This window comes from Stegostoma tigrinum, chromosome 4 (genome assembly GCF_030684315.1).
Source record: "Stegostoma tigrinum isolate sSteTig4 chromosome 4, sSteTig4.hap1, whole genome shotgun sequence".
In the NCBI taxonomy this organism is placed as follows: Eukaryota; Metazoa; Chordata; class Chondrichthyes; order Orectolobiformes; family Stegostomatidae; genus Stegostoma; species Stegostoma tigrinum.
In genome coordinates this window covers 62,767,845-62,788,996 of record NC_081357.1, presented here as the reverse complement: position 1 = coordinate 62,788,996, position 21,152 = coordinate 62,767,845, and the positions used below count along the sequence as shown (strand labels likewise).

The following is a 21,152-nucleotide window of genomic DNA, read 5'->3' as shown; positions in this document are numbered from 1 at the left end:
CCCCAGATCCTACATTTTTTAGCCCTGATCCTCAAATCTGGGGCCCCTTGACTGGGTTGTGGGTGTCAACAACCTGTGTATTCTAAATGCTTAAACCCTACTGCTTCCTGACCAATGCACCATGATAAATGTCAGGCAAACCGACCTGTAGTAACCTGTTTTCTTTCTTCATCTCTCCTTGAATAGGGGTGTTATGGTTGCAGTTTTCCAATCTGCTAGTACCATTCCAGAATCCAAGGAAATTTGAAAATCATAAGCAATATATGTACTAATTCTGCAGCCACTTCCTTTATGGGCCTAAGGTGCAAGCGATCAGGTCCATGGCACTTGTCAACCTTTCCTCCAAATAGACTGAAGGTACCTTATGGAATACTCCTGCCCCTATTTCTTGACTCATATTTCCTTACTACTTTCCCTTTGGTGCCAGCAGTTGCTTTAAGTTCCTCCTTTTCTTCTGTCACCTCATTTTCTAATATTCTTGGAATGCTATACAAATCTTCTACTGTGAAGACAGAAGGTTATGTGATTCACGGTAGTATGTATGGGATAGCTCTGGGTTTCAGTCCCATTTTAGGACTTGTTAGGGATGGAAGGTGCTCTTGTAACCTGGTCAGACTAGTTAATCCTGCTCAAGGCAATCGCAAATGACTGCAGCATTCTGGGTAGAAGCAGGGACAAACCCAAGGCAAGTCCATGGCCTGATGACTGAAAATCAGGACAGGAGAAAAGAATGACAGAGATGGAAAAGACAGATCCAAAATATTTTTCAAAGATTGTTTTATTTCTATAAGTGTTATTGTTACTTTGCTCTTGGAGCAACTTGTGATACAAAAATATCTGACAGCCACTACAAAAGATCGAAACACTGTCACTTGCTTCAAGTTGTGTGATTGCTGTAATTCCTGGGGCAGTATTATGTGCAGTTACTTGTTACCTCAAAGCACCCAGCAATGTCAGAGAACTCCCACTTCAGTTAAATAGTGATTTTTTTTGTCATATTTGTATCCTTCATTAGGATTAACCAATCAATTTTACCATCCGGTAGGGAGCATCAGACAAAGGAAGAAAGCCGGGCTGGGGGCGTCAATGATGTATTTTAGTTCAAAGCACTGCATACCAAAACCTGAAAACCATCTTTAGCCATGTTACACTCGCATTTGCACGTTGTCTGGCTCTGATAGGGTGAAATGACGTGTCTACCATAATTTTGAGGCATTTTGTTACTGGTGGAAACCATACAGATATAAATGAAAACCCGGCTGCTCGCAACAACAATGTGCTATTATGCAACCCGTCCTCGTGATGCACCAAAACTACTCCCCTCCCCTCCTCAAATGCACCAATTCACCGTCTCTCTCGATCCATCAAGCCTTCCTTGCACTCCAAGCACACCAACCCGAGATAAACCAAACCCACCCGTCCTCCGCTGCACCAAACCCCTCCTCTCCCCACCAAATACATCAAACCGTCCTCCCACAGATGCAGCAACATCCCTCCTTCCTCTCCATCCTCACCCCACTTCCATTGCATCTCCACATGCACCACCAGACGTACCAACGTACTCCACCCCCCAGATGCCAACTGCCCTCCCTCCAACTACCCCTTATGCCATTCCCTTCCATCCCAGATTCGCCAACTTCAACGCACTGTCCCTATCCAGTTCCTTCAGCTTCACTCCAAAGCACCAACAGCTCGGTACAGTTTCATTGCTCCCAATGTATCAAACCACCCACACCGCCTCCTCCCCTCCCCCCTTTCCGCACGTTTTGCACTGCCGCTCCCCCACATTCGTCCCGATGAACCGAAGACAGTCAATGCACCGACTCCGACGGCAATCCCCTCAATGCACTGAGTGCCAACACGCTGCCTCGACGAACCGACTCCGTCCCCAGCATTACCCCGACTCGAAGCACCGACTCTCCCTTCTCTTTCCGGGCGAGGGCAGGTACCGGAAGTGACGGGGTGTAAACGGTCGGCGTGCTCCATGGTAACGGCACGAGCGTGTGTGTCGGGGGAGAAACGACGACAACAACAGCAACATCATCGGCGGCTCCGGTACCAGCATTGGCCTCGGCCTGTCGGGCTCAGGGAGGCGGCGGCGATGATGATGATGTGCACTCTTTGACCATGGCGAAGATACCGACCCCGGGAGCTCCGGCTCCGAGTCACCAGCTGCAGCGGACCGTTGCCCGGTTAGTGGTTGCCTGCCTTCGGCTGGGGAAGTGAAGAGTGTCCCACCCTGCACTCCGTCCCGGAGCTGCCGGTCCGTTCGTGTCGGTCGGTCGGTCGTTCGTTGCGGGGCTCGAAGCGGAAGATGGCGACCGGAGTCAGTTGGCAGCAACATTACAGCGGCGGCGCCGCCAAAGCGGGCCCGGCGGGCGGCCAGGCCGGAGGAGCTGCCCAGTACAACCAGGAGCTGCACCTGAAGATGAGCAAAAAGATAGCGCAGCTGACCAAGGTGATGGCAGGCGTATGGTGGGGAGGTTAACAACCCAAAAAAAAATCCACTCCTCCTTGGTTATTTCAGTCATTTCTCTCCATTCAGCACCAGTACCATGTCCCACACAAAATCACACAGCAACAGCCTAAATGCGATTTCTCAAACTCGGCTGCATGCTCCTAATTCAAGGCTGTCCCGACCACTACGACGTTTATTATACATGCAGCGTGATTACTTGACCGTAGGCTAAAACAGTTTTTAACTTACAAACTAAAACAAAACAGTTTGCGGATTGAGGACGGGAACTTCTCGCTAGAATGAGTAACAGTCGGTCATAGTTGTGTTATCATCAACATTAACTCTTGACGGAGGTTTGATTGGTGGGCTGTAGTCAGAATGAAATCACATACTGATCAGATTCTATTTCAAACTGGATGTCGGCAGAATAACTCCTGTAAGTCATTGTTCACTTGCGTGGCTATTCTTCTGTACTAGGAAAGCTCCGAAGAACTTTCTGAATTTACAATAATTCAATTCTGACCTATTTATAATTAACAAATAGGTGTACAGGATCGAAGCATATTACTGTGCTAAAAATGCTGGAATTTGGAGCAAGAGCAAAAATTGCTGGAGATCAATGCGGGTCAGACAGCATCCTTGGAGAGGAAGCAAATTAATGTTTCTAGTGTAGATGACTTCATCAGAGCTGTGATGAAAAGTCATTTGGACATGAAACATTAGCTTGCTTTCTGTATATGGATGCTGCCTGACCCACTGTGATCTCCGTTGCAGGTGTACAGGTGAGGTGGATTGGTCATGCAGAATAGCCCATAGTGTCCAGAAAGGTGCAGGCTTGGTGGATTAGCCAAAGGAAATGCAGGATTACAGGTATCGGGTAGGGAAGGGAATGTGGGTGGGATATTCTTTGGCAGGTCGGTGTGGACTTGATGGGCCAAATGGCTTGCTTCCATAGAATTCTATGAATTTGGAAAGTTCATCTGCCTTAATCTTTAGGTGCCAGTTTCAACTTAAATATGGAAATGTTTATGTAAAACAATCATTGAGCTAAATGGGGTCCAAAACTTTTTTTGAACTTTAATTGTACTTTATAGTTTAACTGCATTTTAACATATTTTTCAAAAATATCAGTCAGATTTGGATTTGAATTTCTTTATTGTACAGTTCAAACCTCAGTAAATATTAATACAGCTTTAATGTATAGTCACTTTGTGAATTTGAGTAAACTATAATGATGCATTGATTGCTTTTTTCATTTGTCATTTGCTAACAGTTATACTCAAGAATTTGGAACATTTTACTATGATGTTTATATATACTTTTGTCATAAATTACATCGGAGAATTCAAAGCTTGAAATGCTTCTAAACGCCTTTATCTACAGATGACAGAACAGTATTAGTGCTATCATAAAATGTTATTTTTTTGAGAGAACTGTACGTGAAAAAATGTTTTGTTCTTTACTTTTAATTAAAAGTTTCTGTGCAGAATGAGGAATATCCAAAACAGAAGAATTGGCTTTAAACTTGCCTTTTGGGCTCATCTAATACAATGCATGAGGCAATGTTAGAAAGAATTTTTTGATTTATTCTGTGAAAGTTAAATAGTTGAACAAACTGAAAATTGCTAATGTAAACTATGATTATTAAGTTTAAATGGATATTTCTAACTGCTTCAGAACTACTTTGTAATCTTCAAGAGAGGAGTCACCAGATACGTGGTTAAAATAGCAGGGTCATTTGCTGACCTTAAGTGAATGGAGAGGCTTGCTATTTAGCTTGTCAGAAGCTGATGCACAGCTTAAAAACTGTAGGTTTATATGTGTTTCATTTTTTGTGATCATTTTAAAAGAGAAGAAAACTTTGCTGTCTTCGCTATTCCAGATGGTAGAAGTCGTATGTTTGTGAGATTTTATCATATATTAGATATAGACAACTGGGATGAAGTGAATCTCTTGAAGAATATAAAGAATGTAGGGGCATTCTTAAGAGGGAAAGAAGGAGGACAAAGAAGGGATATAAGAGAGGCTTGGTAGTTAAGGATAATCCAAAGAGATTCTACAAATGCATTAAAAGCAACAAGAGAGAGACTACGGCCCCTTAAAGATCAACGATGTTTTCTATGTTTTGAACCTTAGGCGATGGTAGAGCTACCACATGATTATTTCACGTCAATTTTTACTATGGAGAAAGAAATGGAGGCTAAAGTACTTGAGGAAATAAATATTGATGCTTTGAAAACAATTCACAGTGTTGAAGAGGAAGTGCTGGAAGTCTTAGAAAATGTAAGGGTGGATAAATGTCCTGCACATAATCTGTTATATCCCAGGACATTGTGGGAAGTTACAGAAGAAATTCTGGGGACCCCAGCAGAAACATTTGTATCATCTGTAGCTACAAGAGGGATGACGGGTGACTGATGTGCCTTTATTTAAGAAAGGCTGTAAGGAGAAGCCTGTGAATTATAGGCCTGTGTGCCTGATTTCAGTGGTGGGGAAGTCATTGGAGGTGATTGTGAAAGATAGGATTTACATGCATTTGGAGAGGCAAGGACTGATTAGGGATAGTCAGCATGGTTTTGTGCAAGGGAAATTGTGTGTCTTTCAAAATTAATTGAGTTTTTTTGAGGCAGTAACTAAGTAGCTTGAGGGCAGAGGGGTTGATGTTATTTACATAGACTTTAGTAAAGCCTTTGAGAAGATTCTGCATGGTAAATTCATGAAAGTTGGATCACGTGGCATTCAGGGTGAGCTTGCCAATTGAATATAAAATAGGCTTTATGGTAGAAGACGGAGGGTAGTGATGAAGGGTTGTTTTTCAGATTGGAGGCCCGTGACCAGCAGTGTTCCACAGGTCCCACTTTGTTTGTCATTTCTATAGCAGTTTGGATGAGAACATAGGAGACATGGTTAATAAATGTGCCTTGACACCAAAATTTATGGTATTGTGGACAGTGAAGAAGGCTATCTAAGTTTACAAAAAGATCTTGATTGGTTGTGTCAATGGGCTAATGAGTGGCCATAGAATTAATGCTAGGGTCCTGGGTAGTGTTGCATAACAGAGAGATGTAGGGGTTCAGGTACATAATTCTTTGAAATTTGTATCACAGGTTGACAGGGTAGTTAAGAAGGTGCTTAGCATTCTGTCTTCAATGCTCAGACTTTGAGTATAGGAGTTGGAATGTCGTGTTGAGTTTGTGCAGGACATTGGTGAATTTTGGAATGCTGTGTGCAATCTGGTTGCCTGGCTACAGGAAGGATATTATTAAACTGGAGAGTGTTCAGGAAAGATTTACCGGTATGTTACAGGGAATGGAGAGTTTGAGTGATATTAATTAGCTGGATAGGCTGGGACTTTTTTTCCACTAGAGCGTAGGAGGTTGAGGGGTGATCTTGTAGAGTTTTATAAAATCATGAGGGCATAGATAAGGTAAATAACAAGTGTCTTTTCTGGAGGTTAGGGGGTTCAAACTAGGGGGCATATTTTTAAGGTGAGAGGAGATACTTTTTAAAGAAAAAGGACACATGGGGCAACTTTTATACTCAAAGTGGTGGATGCAGGTACGTTAATGTTCTAGATGAAGGAACTAAGGGCATTCTGGCTAAATTTGCAGATGATACACAGAATGAGGGAGGCACAGGTAGTATTGAGGAGGCAGGGAAGCTGCAGAAGCACTTAGACAGGGTAGGAAAGTGGACAATGAAGTGGCAGATGGATTACAATATGAGAAAGTGTGAGGTAGGAAGAATAAGAGCAGAGGCTATTATCGAAATGGGGTGAAAATTCAGAAATCTGACATGCAAAGGGATTTGGGAGCACTCGTCCAGGATTCTCTTGAGGTAAACTTGCAGGTTGAGTCGGTAGTTAGGAAGGCAAATACAATGTTGGCATTTCTTTCCAGAAGACTAGAATATAAAAGCATGGATGTACTTCTGAGGCTGTATCAATCTCTGATCAGACCACACTTAGAGTATTGTGAACAATTTTGGACCCCATACCTCAGGAAGGATATACTAGCTCTGGAGTGGGTTCAGAACAGGTTCATGACAATGATCCCAGGAATGGAAGGCCATACGTATGAGGAGCTTTTGATGACTCTGGGTCTATACTTGATGGAGTTTAGAAGGATGAGCGGGGGGATCTCATTGAAACTTGCAGAATACTGAACTGCATGGACAGAGTGCACGTTGGGAAGATGTTCCCATTGTTGGAGAGACTAGGACCCGAGGGCACAGCCTTTGAGTCAAGGGAAGACCCTATAGAACAGAGATAAGGAGAATCATCTTCAGCCAGAGAGTGGTGAATCCATGGAATTCATTGCCACAAAGGCTGTGGAGGCCAGTTCATTGAGTATACTTACGACAGAGATAGATAGGTTCTTGATTGTCAAGGGGATCAAGGGTTCTGGGGAGAAAGCAGGAGAATGGAGTCGAGAAACTTATCAGCTACGAATGAATGGCAGAGCAGATTCAGGCTGAATGGTGCAATTTCTGCACCTATGTCTGTGGTCTATAGTTACAACATTTAAAAGACACGTGGATAAGTATACAAATAGGAAAGGTTTGGAGGGATATGGGCCAAATGCAGGTAAGTAACTAGTTTCATTTGGGAATGTGTTCATTGTGGACTAGTTGGAATGAAGGTCTGACTCTTTGTTGTCAAATTATGTTGTTGTTCAGCATATTTTATAGGTGATACAGATCTCAGTGGTTCTAAATGGTTAAGTGCCTACTGAAGTGCATCTTCAGCATAGAACATTTCTGGTGCATATGCTAATACACACAGATCAGATGCCATTGAACTGTTTGCATAGTAGACAAGACTAATATAGTGACAACATTGTTGCAGTCTCAAAGGCACAGGGAGGGTATGGGCTATCCATACATTCTGTAAATAGAGTCATACAGCGCAGAAGCAGACCCTTTGGCCCGACCAGTCCAAGCTAACATAATCCCAAACTAAACTCGTCCCACTTACTTGCTCCTGACCCATATCCCTCCAAACCTTTCCTATTCATGTATCTTTCAAAATGCCCTTTAAGTATTGTAATAGTATCCACATCTACCACTTCTTCAGAAAGTTCATCGCACACGCAAACCACCCTCCGTGTAAGAAAATTGCCCCTCGTGTCTTTTTTAAATCTTTCGCTTCTCACCTTAAAAATGTGCCCCGGTCTTGAAATCCCCCATCCTAGCGAAAAGACAACTCCCATTAACTCTATCTATACCTCTCATTGTTTTATAAATGTCTGTCAAGTCGCATGTCTAACTCCTAAGCTCCAGTGGAAAAGTTCCAGCCTATCCAGCCTTTCTTTATAACTCAAACCTTCTATACCTGGCGACATCCTGTTAAAGCTGTTCTGAACTCTCTCCAGCTAATAATATCCTCCCTATGACTGGGTGACTGTGAGTAGACACATATTAATGTGTAGATGGCTATGAAATGACTTCTTTGTCCAAATATCCTTGGAATGCTTTATACATACATTGTATATACTCGTCTAAAAGTTGAAATGTTTAGATTTTTTTAAGGCTAAATTACGTGGATACTTCTTTTGAGGGGCTGGAATTCATACTACAGCCCAAAATACCATATCATTAGCAGAAGCCCAATTGATCTCTAAATTAATAAAGAAAAAACAATAAATTACAGTAATTACCAGATAAAGACAATAGAAACAAAAATGAATTAATAAGCTCTTATTTATATATACAATCAACTTTCGCACCAAATTAGTGTGAATTGTTCATCAAAACACGTAATAGCATAGAAAGGAAAAAATTCATTTCCTCATCATAACATTTATATACAGGATAGTACCTTGACTCTGAAATGTTGATCTGTTACCAGCGAAGGATAGGGGTCAACTCTTATCTGAGATATATGGAATATCCCAGATTTTTTTTTGGCCAAAAATAGGGGGTTGACTTTTACTCATGTACATACAGTATATTACCCACTCACTAATTTTAATGTATTGATCCAGCCTTCAGATTTAGAAGATGATGCATAGTTTCCTTAGAAATTATTTCACAAATTGCTATATAGCCCATTTTATATTGTATCTTTTAAGTGTAAATCTTAATTCTTGTTTGTGCCTTATTCAATCTGCCAAGTTAGTTTTTCTGCATTTAACAGATGAGAAGCTAAAATGTTGAGGCATAAAATAATGGAATATCCTAAGGATAAATTGACCAAATTGCAGACGTGCTGGCAGCAGGGACTGATGTTATTTTTAATCACAAAGCGAGTTTTCCGCAGGGCATTACGTCAAATGCATTAGAATTACAAGTAAATATGGTTTGTGCAACAACAAACTCAAGTTATCTGATCTTTCGTCATGACTACATATTTAATTGATGCAGATTGACCTATTTTGTAACCGTTTCAATATTAACTATCGACTACTTTCCTCCGTTTATGATATCTGAAAAGACTGAACTCTCTGACTTAAAAAATCTTTCCCAGCATTGATGGAAATATCTGAAGGACATTTTGTGCTATTTTAACAATGTAAAGTCAATATAGTCAAGATATTACTTAATGGGCAACTAATATCGCAAGTTAAAGAATCATAGAATCCCTACAGTGTGGAAACAGACCCTTCGGCCCAACAAGTCTGCACCGAAGCTCAAAGCATCCCACCCAGACCCACCCCGCTATAATCTACACATCCCTGAACACTACGGGCAATTTAGCATGACCAATTCACGTAGTGTGCACATCTTTGGACTGTGGGAGGAAACTGGAGCACCCGGAGGAAACCCACGCAGACATGGGGAGAATGTGCAAACTCCACACAGACAGTCGCCCGAGGGTGGAATCAAACCCGGGTCCCTGGCGCTGTGAGGCAGCAGGGCTAACGACTGAGCCACCGTGTCACCCCAAAACGTACTCAATAAAGCAACTGAAATATGCCTTATGAAGAATTTTATGTTATGTCATGTTTCTGGTAGATTCATAGCATTAAAGGTTGAGTTCTCAGTCTTCCAGCAACTTCACTGCTCCCTGTCACATGCGGTCATTCTTCCTGTGTCCCACCAAAATTATTCCATTTGTATATTCTTTCACCAGGATGGCCTATCTCACTCTCCTTGTTCGCTAAACCTCCCAATATTCTGCCAGCATTGTCCACTTCCTTTCAAATAAGCAATAAGCTTTTACAAGCATTCATATCAGTTTATCATGCAAAAGAAAGTTCACCCTGCTCTTCATAGTTATAGCTGCTTTGTTCTCTATCTAAAAAGCAGCCGTTCCTTTTCTGTGTCATCTATAAAAGTTCCACTTAGTTTGTAATAGATTTTGATTTTGGTTCCTAACCCCATGACATTCAGCTAGAATGGGTCTGCTGTTGGCAGAGTTTAGGTATAACATCATCCTCCCTCACGAACATTTTGTTTCACTTTAAATTTAAGTTTTAAAATGTAACTGTCTTGTAAATGCCTACATTTGTGGCAAATTTAAGATGTGTGTAGTAATTATTGTTTGGCTTTCTCTTCTATTGTTGTGTAAAATTGATTTTCTTAACTAGCAGTATAAATTGAAAAATTTTTTTTTTTAAATTTAGGTTCTTAAAAAGAAATTTTACTTCAAAAACCAAGAAAAGGTTTGCTTTGGAACATAATTTTGTATAGCTAGTTAACTGAGCTGAGATTTGCTGAACCTTTTAAAATAATTGATATATTTTCTTAGGTTTGATTTCAGTCAAATTCTTGCAAAGGAAGCCTTTTCTTCAAGAAAAAGTGTTTAGTCTTCAAATGTAATAACTACTTTTAAGGTTGGGTTAAATCTTGGAAGTAATCTTTAGTCATGTTATTGCTTACTTTTATATAACTAGTTTAGAGTTCTTCAAATTGAACAGCAACAATATGATCAGACTAGTGTTATGATTATTTTATTCTGCAGAGAAATGCTAATGCATATACATTATACAGGCACTCAAATCCTTTGTATCAACATGCTTTACATGGGTTTTGTGATGTTCGCAAATATTTAGTGGTTTTTTTCTGCTTTTAAAAGAGGTTGGTTAGTTTAATCTTGTAGGCTATTTTGTAGATGTTATGGTTCTTATTAAAAAAAGGAACAGAACTAGGCTATTGAGCCCATTGAACCTTCTGCACCTTTCAATGTGATTATAGTTGATTTCATCGTGGCCTGAACTCTACTTTCCTATCTGCTGTCTATGGCCCTTTGCTACCTTAATGATCAAAAATCTGCCTAAATTGGCCTTAAATATATTAAGTGACCTAGTCCCGACAGATTTTTTTGTGGAAGAAAATTCCAAACAATCTCAATGCCCAGAGAAGAAATTCCTCCATGTTGCCATATTAAGTGGAGACTCTTATTTTCAAACTGTGCTGTCTAGTTCTAGATTCATTCCATTACAGGAAACCTTGCTGGACAAAGTGAGTTTATTATTTAGAAAAAGCAATCCTTGCTTCAAAACTGTGTCTTTTCAATTTATTATATTTAGGGGAGGTGACTATTAATCCAGAGACACGGATAATGTACTGGGGACTGAGGTTCAAATCCTGATATGGCAGATCGTGGAATTTGAATTCAATAAAATAAGACCTGAAGTTAAGACTCTAACGATGACCATGAAACCTATGCCAATTGTCGGAAAAACCCATCTGGCTGACTGATGTCCTTTAGCGAAGGAAATATGCCCTCCTCACCTGATCTGGCCAACAAGTGGCTCCAGACCCACAGCAATGTGTTTGACTCTTAACTGCCCTCTGGACGATTAGGAATGGGCAATAAATGGTGGCTTAGCCAGTGACATCCTCATTCTATGAATGATTAAAATAAAAAATCCCAGCTAAACATGCAATTGACCAGCTATAAATATTATCCCCTTCAGATACAATTTCTTGATTATCTTGAGGTGAAAGTCTGTAAAAAAACTAGATGTGGCACATGAACACTATTAACTCTAAAAATCGTTACTTATTAGCCAAGAACATCCAATTTGGAAAAGGAAAACCCAATGTTTTGCCCATGTATGATTTTGTTTGATCAAAGGTAATCTAGGATTTTCCTGATTTTTGCCCAAATGTGGGCAAAGTGTTAGGCGATAACTAGTATGCTGCCTTAGTGAGAATGCACCAGCTGACTTGTTACCTAGCTCCTGAAGAGCTGAGAGGCGGATGTGAGTGGATTTCAGGGAGATGGATGCCAGTGGGGTTGGATGTAAGGGCAGGGGTGGCTTTCAGAAGCTACTCCTTTTTCCGTCAAGGTGCCTGTGATCAAGGTTTTGCAGTTAGGAAACTCGCCATATTTCTTGCCAACAAGGGACAAAGGTGATCGAAGTGGTGGCCAGTTAAGGCACTCCATTGGTGAATAATTGATCATTTAGGGCTTTAATTACTGGTAGTGAGAAAGCTACCGCTCGAGCTTCTCACCTAGCACTTAAATTACAGAAGTGGCAAGGAGCGGATGAGTTTCTCTCCAGGACCAATTTGCCTGATGAACTAGTGGTACTACTGCTGTTAACCCAGATATCCAGGTAATGTTCTGGGGACCTGGGTTCAAATCCTGCCATGGCAGATGGTGCAATTTGAATTCAAAAGAAATCTGAAATAGAGAATCTAATGATGACCATAATACCTGTATAGATTGTCAGAAAAAAATACTATTTAGTTCACTAATATACTTTAGGGAAGGAAACTAGTGTCCTTACTTGGTCTGGCCTGTTTAGTCTGTATACTGTAGATGCATTGCAATTAGGAATGAGTAATATACGCTTGTGCAGCCAGCAGCACCTACATCCCATGAATACTAATAATAATTGGAGATGATAGGAACTGCAGATGCTGGAGAATCCAAGATAACAAGATGTAGAGCTGGATGAACACAGCAGGCCATGCATCATCATAGGAGCAGAAAGGCTGACGTTTCGGGCCTAGACCCTTCAACAGAAATGGGGGAGGGGAAGGGGGTTCTGAAATAAAGAGGGAGAGAGGGGGAGGCAGATAGAAGATGGATAGAGGAGAAGATGGGTAGAGGGGAGACAGACAATTCAAAGAGACGGGGATTGAGCCAGTAAAGTTGAGTGTAAGTGGGGAGGTAGGGAGGAGATAGGTCAGTCCAGGGAGGACAGACAGGTCAAGGGGGCGGGATGAGGTTAGTAGGTAGGAAGTGGAAGTGCGGCTTGAGGTGGGAGGAGGGCATAGGTGAGAGAAAAAAACAGGTTAGGGAGGCAGTGACGATCTGGGTTGGTTTTGGGTTGTGGTAGGCGGAGGGGATATTTTGAAGCTTGTGAAATCTTTCTCAATTTCTCCCACTCCCTGCAGACAAAGGGGGTGACCATGGGTACCCACATGGGCCCAAGCTATGCCTACCTCTTTGTAGGTTATGTGGAGCAATCCCTCTTCCGTACCTACACTGGCCCTAAACCCTACTTCTTCCTCCGTTACATTGATGACTGTATCGGCGCCGCCTTGTGCTCCCACGAGGAGCTCGAACAGTTCTTCCACTTCACCAACACCTTCCTCCCCAATCTTAAGTTCACCTGGACCATCTCTAACACCTCTCTCACCTTCCTGGACCCCTCCGTTTCCACCTCGGGCAACTGCCTAGAAATCAATATCCATTTCAAGCCCACTGACTCCCACAGCTACCTAGAATACACCTCTTCCTATCCACATTCCTGCAAAAATGCCATCCTCCATTCCCAGTTCCTTCGCTTCTGCCGCACCTGCTCCCAGGATGAGGCATTCCACTCCCGTTCATCTCACATGTCTTAGTTTATCAAGGACTGGCACCTCCCCCCTGCAGTGGTCGAGAGCGCCCTCGACCGTGTCTCCCGCATTTCCTGCAACTCATCCCTCACACCCCCTCCCCGCAATAACGGCCAAAACAGAATTCCCCTCATTCTCACCTACCACCTCACCAATGTCCGGATCCAATGCATCATCCTCCAACACTTCCGCCATCTGCAATCCGACCCCATCACCAAAGAGATTTTTCCCTCCCCATCTCCTCTATCCATCTTGTATCTGCCTCCCCCTCTCTCCCTATTTATTTCAGAAACCCCTTCCCTCCCCCATTTCTGATGAAGGATCTAGGCCCGAAATGTCAGCCTTCCTGCTCCTATGATGCTGCTTGGCCTGCTGTGTTCATCCAGCTCTACACTTTGTTATCTGTAATAATAATAATCATTTTCTTGTGCTTCTCTTGCCACTTCCTGAGAGGGAAAAAATCACACCCTTAGTGCCCATGTTACGAAACTTAACATCATCATGAAGCTGAAAAACACAAAGTACTATTTTCATGAACGCTGTAAAAATACATTTAACTAAAACACAAGTTGCTGGAAGAGCTCAATCTGTCAGCATCTGTGAAGAAAAATCAGAGTTAATGTTTCAGGTCTGGTGACCCTTAGAACAGTTTTTGGAAGGGTCACTGGACTCAAAACGTTAACTCTGATTTCTCTTCACAGATGCTCCCAGACCAGCTAAGATTTTCTAGCACCTTCTGTTTTTGTTTCTGATTTACAGAAATATGTGTATTCTACATGTGAGAAAAAGAATGCAAGTGCATCCATTTATATGAAACTATAAATCCTTGTTCCCAGCCCTTTGTAATTACATTATTCTTGCTTAATTGTCAGCAGTATATAATGTTTATTTTTCAATTATGTTTTAATTGACCAAACATGTTGAAAGACATGACTTTCATAACAGTCTTTTATAGTGAGCAAATACAATAAACTACGCCGATTATTTTAATCTCTAAGATGTAGTTGCAAACAATGGTGTTTTTTATGTTATATTAATACCTTTGTACTAATCATTTGCAGAAAGAAAAATAAATTGTTGGGTAATTCTTGACACTTGACAATAGTTATTACAAATAATCAAGTAACTCACGAAGTATGAATTGTATTACGATTGATGTTCACTGGCTCAGTTTCCTAGAACCTGTTTACTTAGGGTGTGCTAATTCATCTAGAATGTTTGCTATTGCTAGGAAAATGGAAATTGAGTATTGATATTTGAAGTTAATACAGCCTGCCTACATGACTGTAAGGGTATTTTCTTGCAAAAGACATATGCATCACCAAAATCTGTTTATTTTAAAACATTGGTATAGACATTGCATGGCACAAAGAAAATTATGCTTATATTTCCGAGTGAGCTCGTAGTATATAAAATGACTTGCGTTTTCCTTCACAGGAATAACTTATACTGTCACTCAGATGAATTTTAAAGTCTAGCTGTGATTGAGATGCTTAATTTAATAGTGCATTGTGCGTAAGTCTGGTCAGTACAGGAGTGCCTTTGTTTCGCTAGCCTTTTTCATGCTTCTCTGTTTCTAGTTTTGAGACCCATGCACAATTGTTCTATTTTCCAACCAGCAGTCAATGTAGATGACAATTTCCCATCATGTGCCTTAATACGTGTTGAATTCCATGACCTAAAAAGATTGTCCTTTTTCCTGGACCTTCCTTCACTGTTAAAAGAATCACTCACCATTCTACTCAACCATCTGTTCCCTTCACCATCCTAACTCGTGTCATTATTGACATCCCATAGCTATAAGGATTTCTGTCTTACACTTTCTTCCTCCTCTTTCCCACTTCACTCACTTTGTTCACCTCCTACTCTCCACTCCTTTCCCTTGTCATCTTTCTCATTCCTTTTTGGTCCCTCTTGCCAGTATGCTTTCTCTCCCCTCTCCTACCCTTAAATCCCCTAACCACCCTCCTCTTCCTTGCTCACTTATTTCTTCAATTATTTATTTATTCCTCATATCCTGCAACCACGCTTGACGCGATTACTGCACTTTCTATGTACAGTGCTATAAGAAATTGATTAGTGCTTAATTGTAATGCTGTGAAGTGAAAACCATATAGTTTAACCATTCTTAAATAGATGTGCACAAAGGTCGTATAAATCTGGTGAGCATCTACTTATGGGAGGATTGTAAAGTTGGTTAAAATGAAGAAATGGCAGCAAATTGAAATTGCCTCAGAAGATTCTGAGACAGAAGAATCTGTCTGTTTTAGTTAATACCAAATTGAGCTTGTCTTATAGTTGGCTTGCAGGAAAAGAAAAGCCAGTGATGTACCAAAAGAACAGTGCTAGTGGCAATGCTGGAAGTCTGAGAGAGGAACCCAATGAGTTATTTTCTCTCCGTAGTCTTTGTGTGGTGGATTGCATATTATTGTCATATTGGGACTGTGTTATATTTTGAAACAATTGCAAACATGAAACCTGGTTTTATTTTGGAAAGAAAGACTGGCATTAATATAGTGCTGTTAAAATCCTCAATGTCCCAAAGTGCTTTCAGTGTTTCTGTCTGTGACAGTGTTGGTGTCAATATCTACTACTTTACATTTCTTTCTGAGACCATAATAGTTTTGATGCAACTGGAGTATAGGAACGTTACTTTTGTGCATGTTGGGTGACCCATACATTCTAATGAGTGCTCTTTCTTTGGCTTGCTTGTTGAGAAATTAGCACCAAGGTTGGGTTGTTAATACTGGCTGCTAATGTTCTAAGTTATGCAGCCACAAAGACGGTCCATGGATTGTTAGGCCAACATATTTACTTCTGGCTTCTCTAGCCGCTGCCACACACAGGCCTCAGTGTCTGCAGTGCAGCTGAAAAAAGTAGTGGAGGGAATGTAGCTGGCTGCTTGCTGTACGCCTACCTTTATTGCTCAATGTATACTTGAGGACTCCGCAATCCCATATACTAAATGAATGACCTTATTGACAGCATAATAAATAGGGCCCCCAATCATTTGCTCACCATCCATGCTTCCTCCTGAAATAAGGTGCAAAGATAATCTGCAATACAATGGCTACCCTGATCTCTCACTGTATGTTATGCAAAATCATGACCTCCAATATTAACTCAGTTTCTGTGTTTATTGCTGCCAGATTTGCTGAGTGTCTCCAGCATTTTCTATTGTTAACGGTATTAATAAATGTAAATTCACAGGACAGAATTAAATGTATGTCAAAAATTTTAAGCAACAGTTGAAGCTCGCTGTTTCATTCAGCTACTTTGAGTAACAACATTAGTTGTCCTCACTGTAAATAAGTTGCTGCCAACACTCCAAAAAGGTGATCTGCCTATCTCACAAATGAATAATGTGGTAAATGAATTTTCGAACACGGGAGATGCTTGTTATATAAGCCATATATCCTGACGTCTGGCAGATTATATCAAATAGCATATCTGAACTGAAAGTTCTAAAGAAGAGCCACACTGACGTCAAATGCTCATTCTTCTTCTCTCTCCACACTTGCAGCCCGAACTGCTAAGTTCCTCCCAATGTACTCTGTGCTTGTTTCATATTTTAAGCATCAGTAGTATTTTGATTTTAATGCTGTGGGTACAGGCACAAGAACAAATCCTCTCATCAGCTGGGCAAATTTATATTCAGTAATTGAATCTGGATCTGAAAATGGATTGGGGCTGCAGCACATGATAAAAGAACCAAGAGGAGAAACCTACTAATCTTACCTTCACCAATCTACCTGCCACAGATTCATCTGTCTATGACAGGATATGCAAAAGTGACCAGTGCATGGAAAGGGTACACAGGGTGAAACATTTTCCCTTGCTGGAGGGATCAATAACCAGTTGGTATAGATTTACGGTAAAGAATAGAAGGTTTAGTGGTGATGTGACAAAGAAAAATTCAATTAGAGGGTGGTGAAATCTAGAACTTGCTGTGTGGCAAAGGTAAAAGCCCTCATAACATTTAAGAAGCATTTAATACCATAAAATATCGGAGCAGAACTAGGCCATTCAGCCCACTGAATGTACTCTTCCATTTGATCTTGGCTGATAATGATTCTCAACCCAGTTCTGCTTTTTGCCTGTGACTGTTGATCCCCTTATTTAACGAGGACCAATCTAACTCCGTATTAAATACACGCAATGACTTGGTCTCCAGAGCCTTCTGCAGCATTGAGATCCACAGGTTCACAATCCGCTGGCTGAAGAAAATCCTCCTCATCTCAGTCGTAAAGTGTTGTCACTTCACTCTGAGACAGCACCCTCGGATCCTAATCTCTCCTACTAATGGAAATGTCTTTTCCACACCCACTCTTTCCAGGATCCACTGTATTCTGTAAGTTTCAGTGAGATTCCCTTTCATCCTTCTAAACTCCACTGAGTACAGACCCAGCGTCCTCAACTGCTCTTCGTATAACAAGATCTTCATTTAGACGTGCAGTGTGATGTCAAGGCATTCAAGGCTATGGACCAATTGCTCAAAGATGTTATTAGAATAGTTAGATGGCTGTTTTTTGACTAGCATAGACACAGTGGGCCAAAGGGGCTATTACAATGTTACTGATCTCCATGACTCCACATTGTCCTTGGGAAGACAAAGTCCATCTTCACGTTGAGGATACCACCCATAGCATTTAATCGCGATATCACCATGATGCTAACAGGATAAACTCAAAATAGATTCAGCATTTCAAAACTGGGTATCCATGAGCTGCTATCAATCATTAGAATTTTATTCTGTCAATGTAATCTCATAGCATATCCCTCACTCTACCATTACCATCAGGTAGAGTATGGTGCAATGAAGAATGCAGGATACCATTCCAGGAGTAGCACCAGGCTTACCAGAGAAAAAGATATTAAGCTGGTGAAGCTACAACAGAGACGTATTTGCTTGCCAAACAACAGAATCATGGAACAACCATCGATTTACATTAATTCTCCCCACTCCTCTTACAACTGGTTGTACACAATTCAGCAACAAACCAGAGGATACCGAATGAAACAAAAATACAGCCACTAACGACACCACAGCAGCAGCACTGAATGCTTGTGCTCCAGAGCTAGCCAGGCCTCAGGCCAAGCTGTTTCATTCATTGTAGCTGTTAACACTGGCACTAACCAGCAACGTGGAAAGTTACTCTGGCATGGTTTACTTAAAGACCAGAGCGAATCTAATCGGGCACATTACTACCCATCAGACTACTCGATCATCAGAAAAATGATGGAAGGGAACTTTGACAGCACTAATGGTGTTTACATAGCAATAACCTGCTCACTAATTAAAGCCAAAAGAACTACGGATGCTGTAAATCAGGAACAAAAACAAAAGTTGCTGGAAAAGCTCAGCAGGCCTGGCAGCATCTGTGAAGGAGAATACTAGATTTAACGTTTTGGGTTTGGTGACCCTTCCTCAGAACTGAGGAAGGATCGCCGGACCCGAAACATTAAGTGTATTCTCCTTCACAGATGCTGCCAGACCTGCTGAACATTTCCAGCAACTTTTGTTTTTGTACCTGCTCACCTAATGGTCAGTTTGGGTTCTGCCAAGGCAACTCTTCTCCCGCAGTCCCAGCAAAATTGAATACAGTGAAAATCGGGTGATAACATTCCACTGCTTGGGGTCATGGGATAATGATTGTGGCTGTGGAAGATCTATCATCCCAGCCCCAGGATATTACTGCAAGTGTTCCTCAGGTTAATATCCTAGTCCCAACTATGGTTGTCCCTGTGTGACCATCTTTTCATCAGGTCAGAAGTTGAGATGTTTGCAGAATGCTCAGTGGACTGCAGGGTTTCAAGATGACAACTCACTACCACCACCTCAAGGACAGATGGGCTTGGGCAATAAATGTTGACTGGCCAGGTAGCTACACCCGTGTCTCATGAGCGAATAAATAAAGTAGTATTCCCAACTCCTTTATACAGCAAGATGAGGAGAACATTCGGGCTTCGACAAGTAACAGTCCTGCCACATGTACTAAATTTTAACTGTCTCCAGCCAAGGAGAATCTAACCACTTCTCAGTGACATTCATTGGAATGGCTACCATTGAACTGCCCACCATCAACATCCCAAGGATTACCATTGACCAGAAACTGAACTGGACCAGCATTTAATTACCATAATTACAAAAGCCAGCCGGAGACTGGAAATTTTACAGCAAGTCGTTTAGCCCCTGATTCCTCAAAGCTTGCCCACTATCTGCAAAGCCAGAAGTGTGTTGGAATACTCACCATTTACAGAGTCATAGAGGTACACAGCATGGAAACAGGCCCTTTGGCCCAATTTGCTTAAATGAATGGAGCTTACTCAGACTCAAAAAGTTCAACAGCATCTATGAAAAAGCAGCTTGCTTGACTGGCACCCTATCCACCACATTTAAAATTCAGACCTTCCACCACTTACACACAGTGGCAGTAGCTTGTGCCATATATAAGATGGACTACAGCAACACATCAGGCCTCGCTGGGTACCACTATCCAAACCTGGGATTTCAAAATAACCATAAAGACAGCAGACATTTGGGAATACCACCTTTCAAGTTTCACTCCAAGCCATGCACCATCCTGACACAGAACTAAATTGCCATTCCTTTTATGTCACTGGATCAAAATCCTGAAACTCCGCCCCTAATGACATTATGTGTTCATTTGATATAGATCTCAAGTAGCAGGTTTTCCACCACTTTCTGAAGGACAATTCAGGCAGCAAATGCTGGCTTTGCCAGAAACATCGCCATCCCACTAAAGAATAAAAAAAGTTTGTGTAAGGGTAATTTTATTTTAATTCATGGGATGTGGGCATCGCTGGTTAGTCTAGCATTTATTATGCAGCCCTAATTGCTCAAAAGACAATATAAGAATCAACCACATTACAGTGATCTGGAGATATAGGTCGGCCAAACCAGAAAGGATGGCAGATTTCCTTTCCTAAAGGGCATTTGTGAACCAGATGGGCTTTTACAACAATTGACAGTAGTAACACAGTTGCCATCAGGCTGGCTTTTTATTCCAGATTTTTAATGAATTCAAATTTCACCGTTTGCCATGGTGGGATTTGAACTCATGTCCCAGAGCATTAGCCTAAAGTTTTGGATTATTATACAAGTGACATTACCACTCTGTCACCATCTTTCCATGAATATATACATGAAAGGAATTATGACCTGCTGTTTGAATTTTTATTCAACGCTGGCCAACACAATGGCAACCTTCAAACTGAACAATTAGATGAACATTTACAGATTATAATAACATTAAATATGACCTGCTGTGTTCCTACGTGGAGGTTGCTGGGGCCAGGAGTATTGTTGCCAGTCTTGAAGGATATATGTAAACTGAATAGCTGCACTTACTGGGGGCAAAGGTGTCCAGAAACATGCAATCTTTGATATACTTTTGCATTTTAAACAGATTGCCTTGTCGAAGTTAAATTTGTAACATTTTTCAAACTTTACTGGTTGAAACTATTTCTTCAAAAATAAAGGGGTATCGCCTTGAGACAAATGGTAAAGCATTTTATTTTCTGTTACTGCCTTTAATTCAAAAACCAGCCAACCACTTCTTAATGTGGAGGAATAAACTTACTGCATGGGGCTTGAATAATCAAAGTTAGTACTCAAAGTTAGTAGTCATGTGGGACATAACTGATGACAAATGGATAATTGGTAGTCGTGCTGTGATCTGTGCAAAACTGTGTTTCTTGTCTTCAATATTTGACTACTAGTAAAAGAGCTAAGTGAATCAGTATCAGGGGTGAAAACCCATATCTAGGACAAAAGATGATTGTGGTTTACTCATTGATGATTGTAGTTGCATGATTGGTTGCATCTACAGTAACTCCAGTAATGAAGCAATCTGTGCCTGCATGTAGCAAGACCTGGAAAACATACAGGCAAGTATTATTCATCTCACACAAGTGCTACAGATGATTGGGG

The 21,152-nt window shown here is 41.2% G+C and overlaps 1 protein-coding gene across 9 annotated transcripts in view; it reads left to right on the top strand.

The window, feature by feature from the left end:
* Nucleotides 1-1,904: 1,904 nt before the first annotated feature.
* The window catches only part of fam184ab (family with sequence similarity 184 member Ab), a 179,730-nt gene continuing 160,482 nt past the window's right edge, over nucleotides 1,905-21,152 (top strand). For 2 of the 9 annotated variants that reach the window (XM_059645378.1, XM_059645382.1), the window contains exon 1: nucleotides 1,905-2,458. In XM_059645378.1, coding sequence (XP_059501361.1) covers nucleotides 2,315-2,458 — 144 coding nt within the window. In that variant the 5' untranslated portion in view covers nucleotides 1,905-2,314. The remainder of the gene's footprint in view (nucleotides 2,459-21,152) is intronic. The other 7 variants (XM_059645379.1, XM_059645375.1, XM_059645376.1 and 4 more) reach the window with 7 other exon arrangements.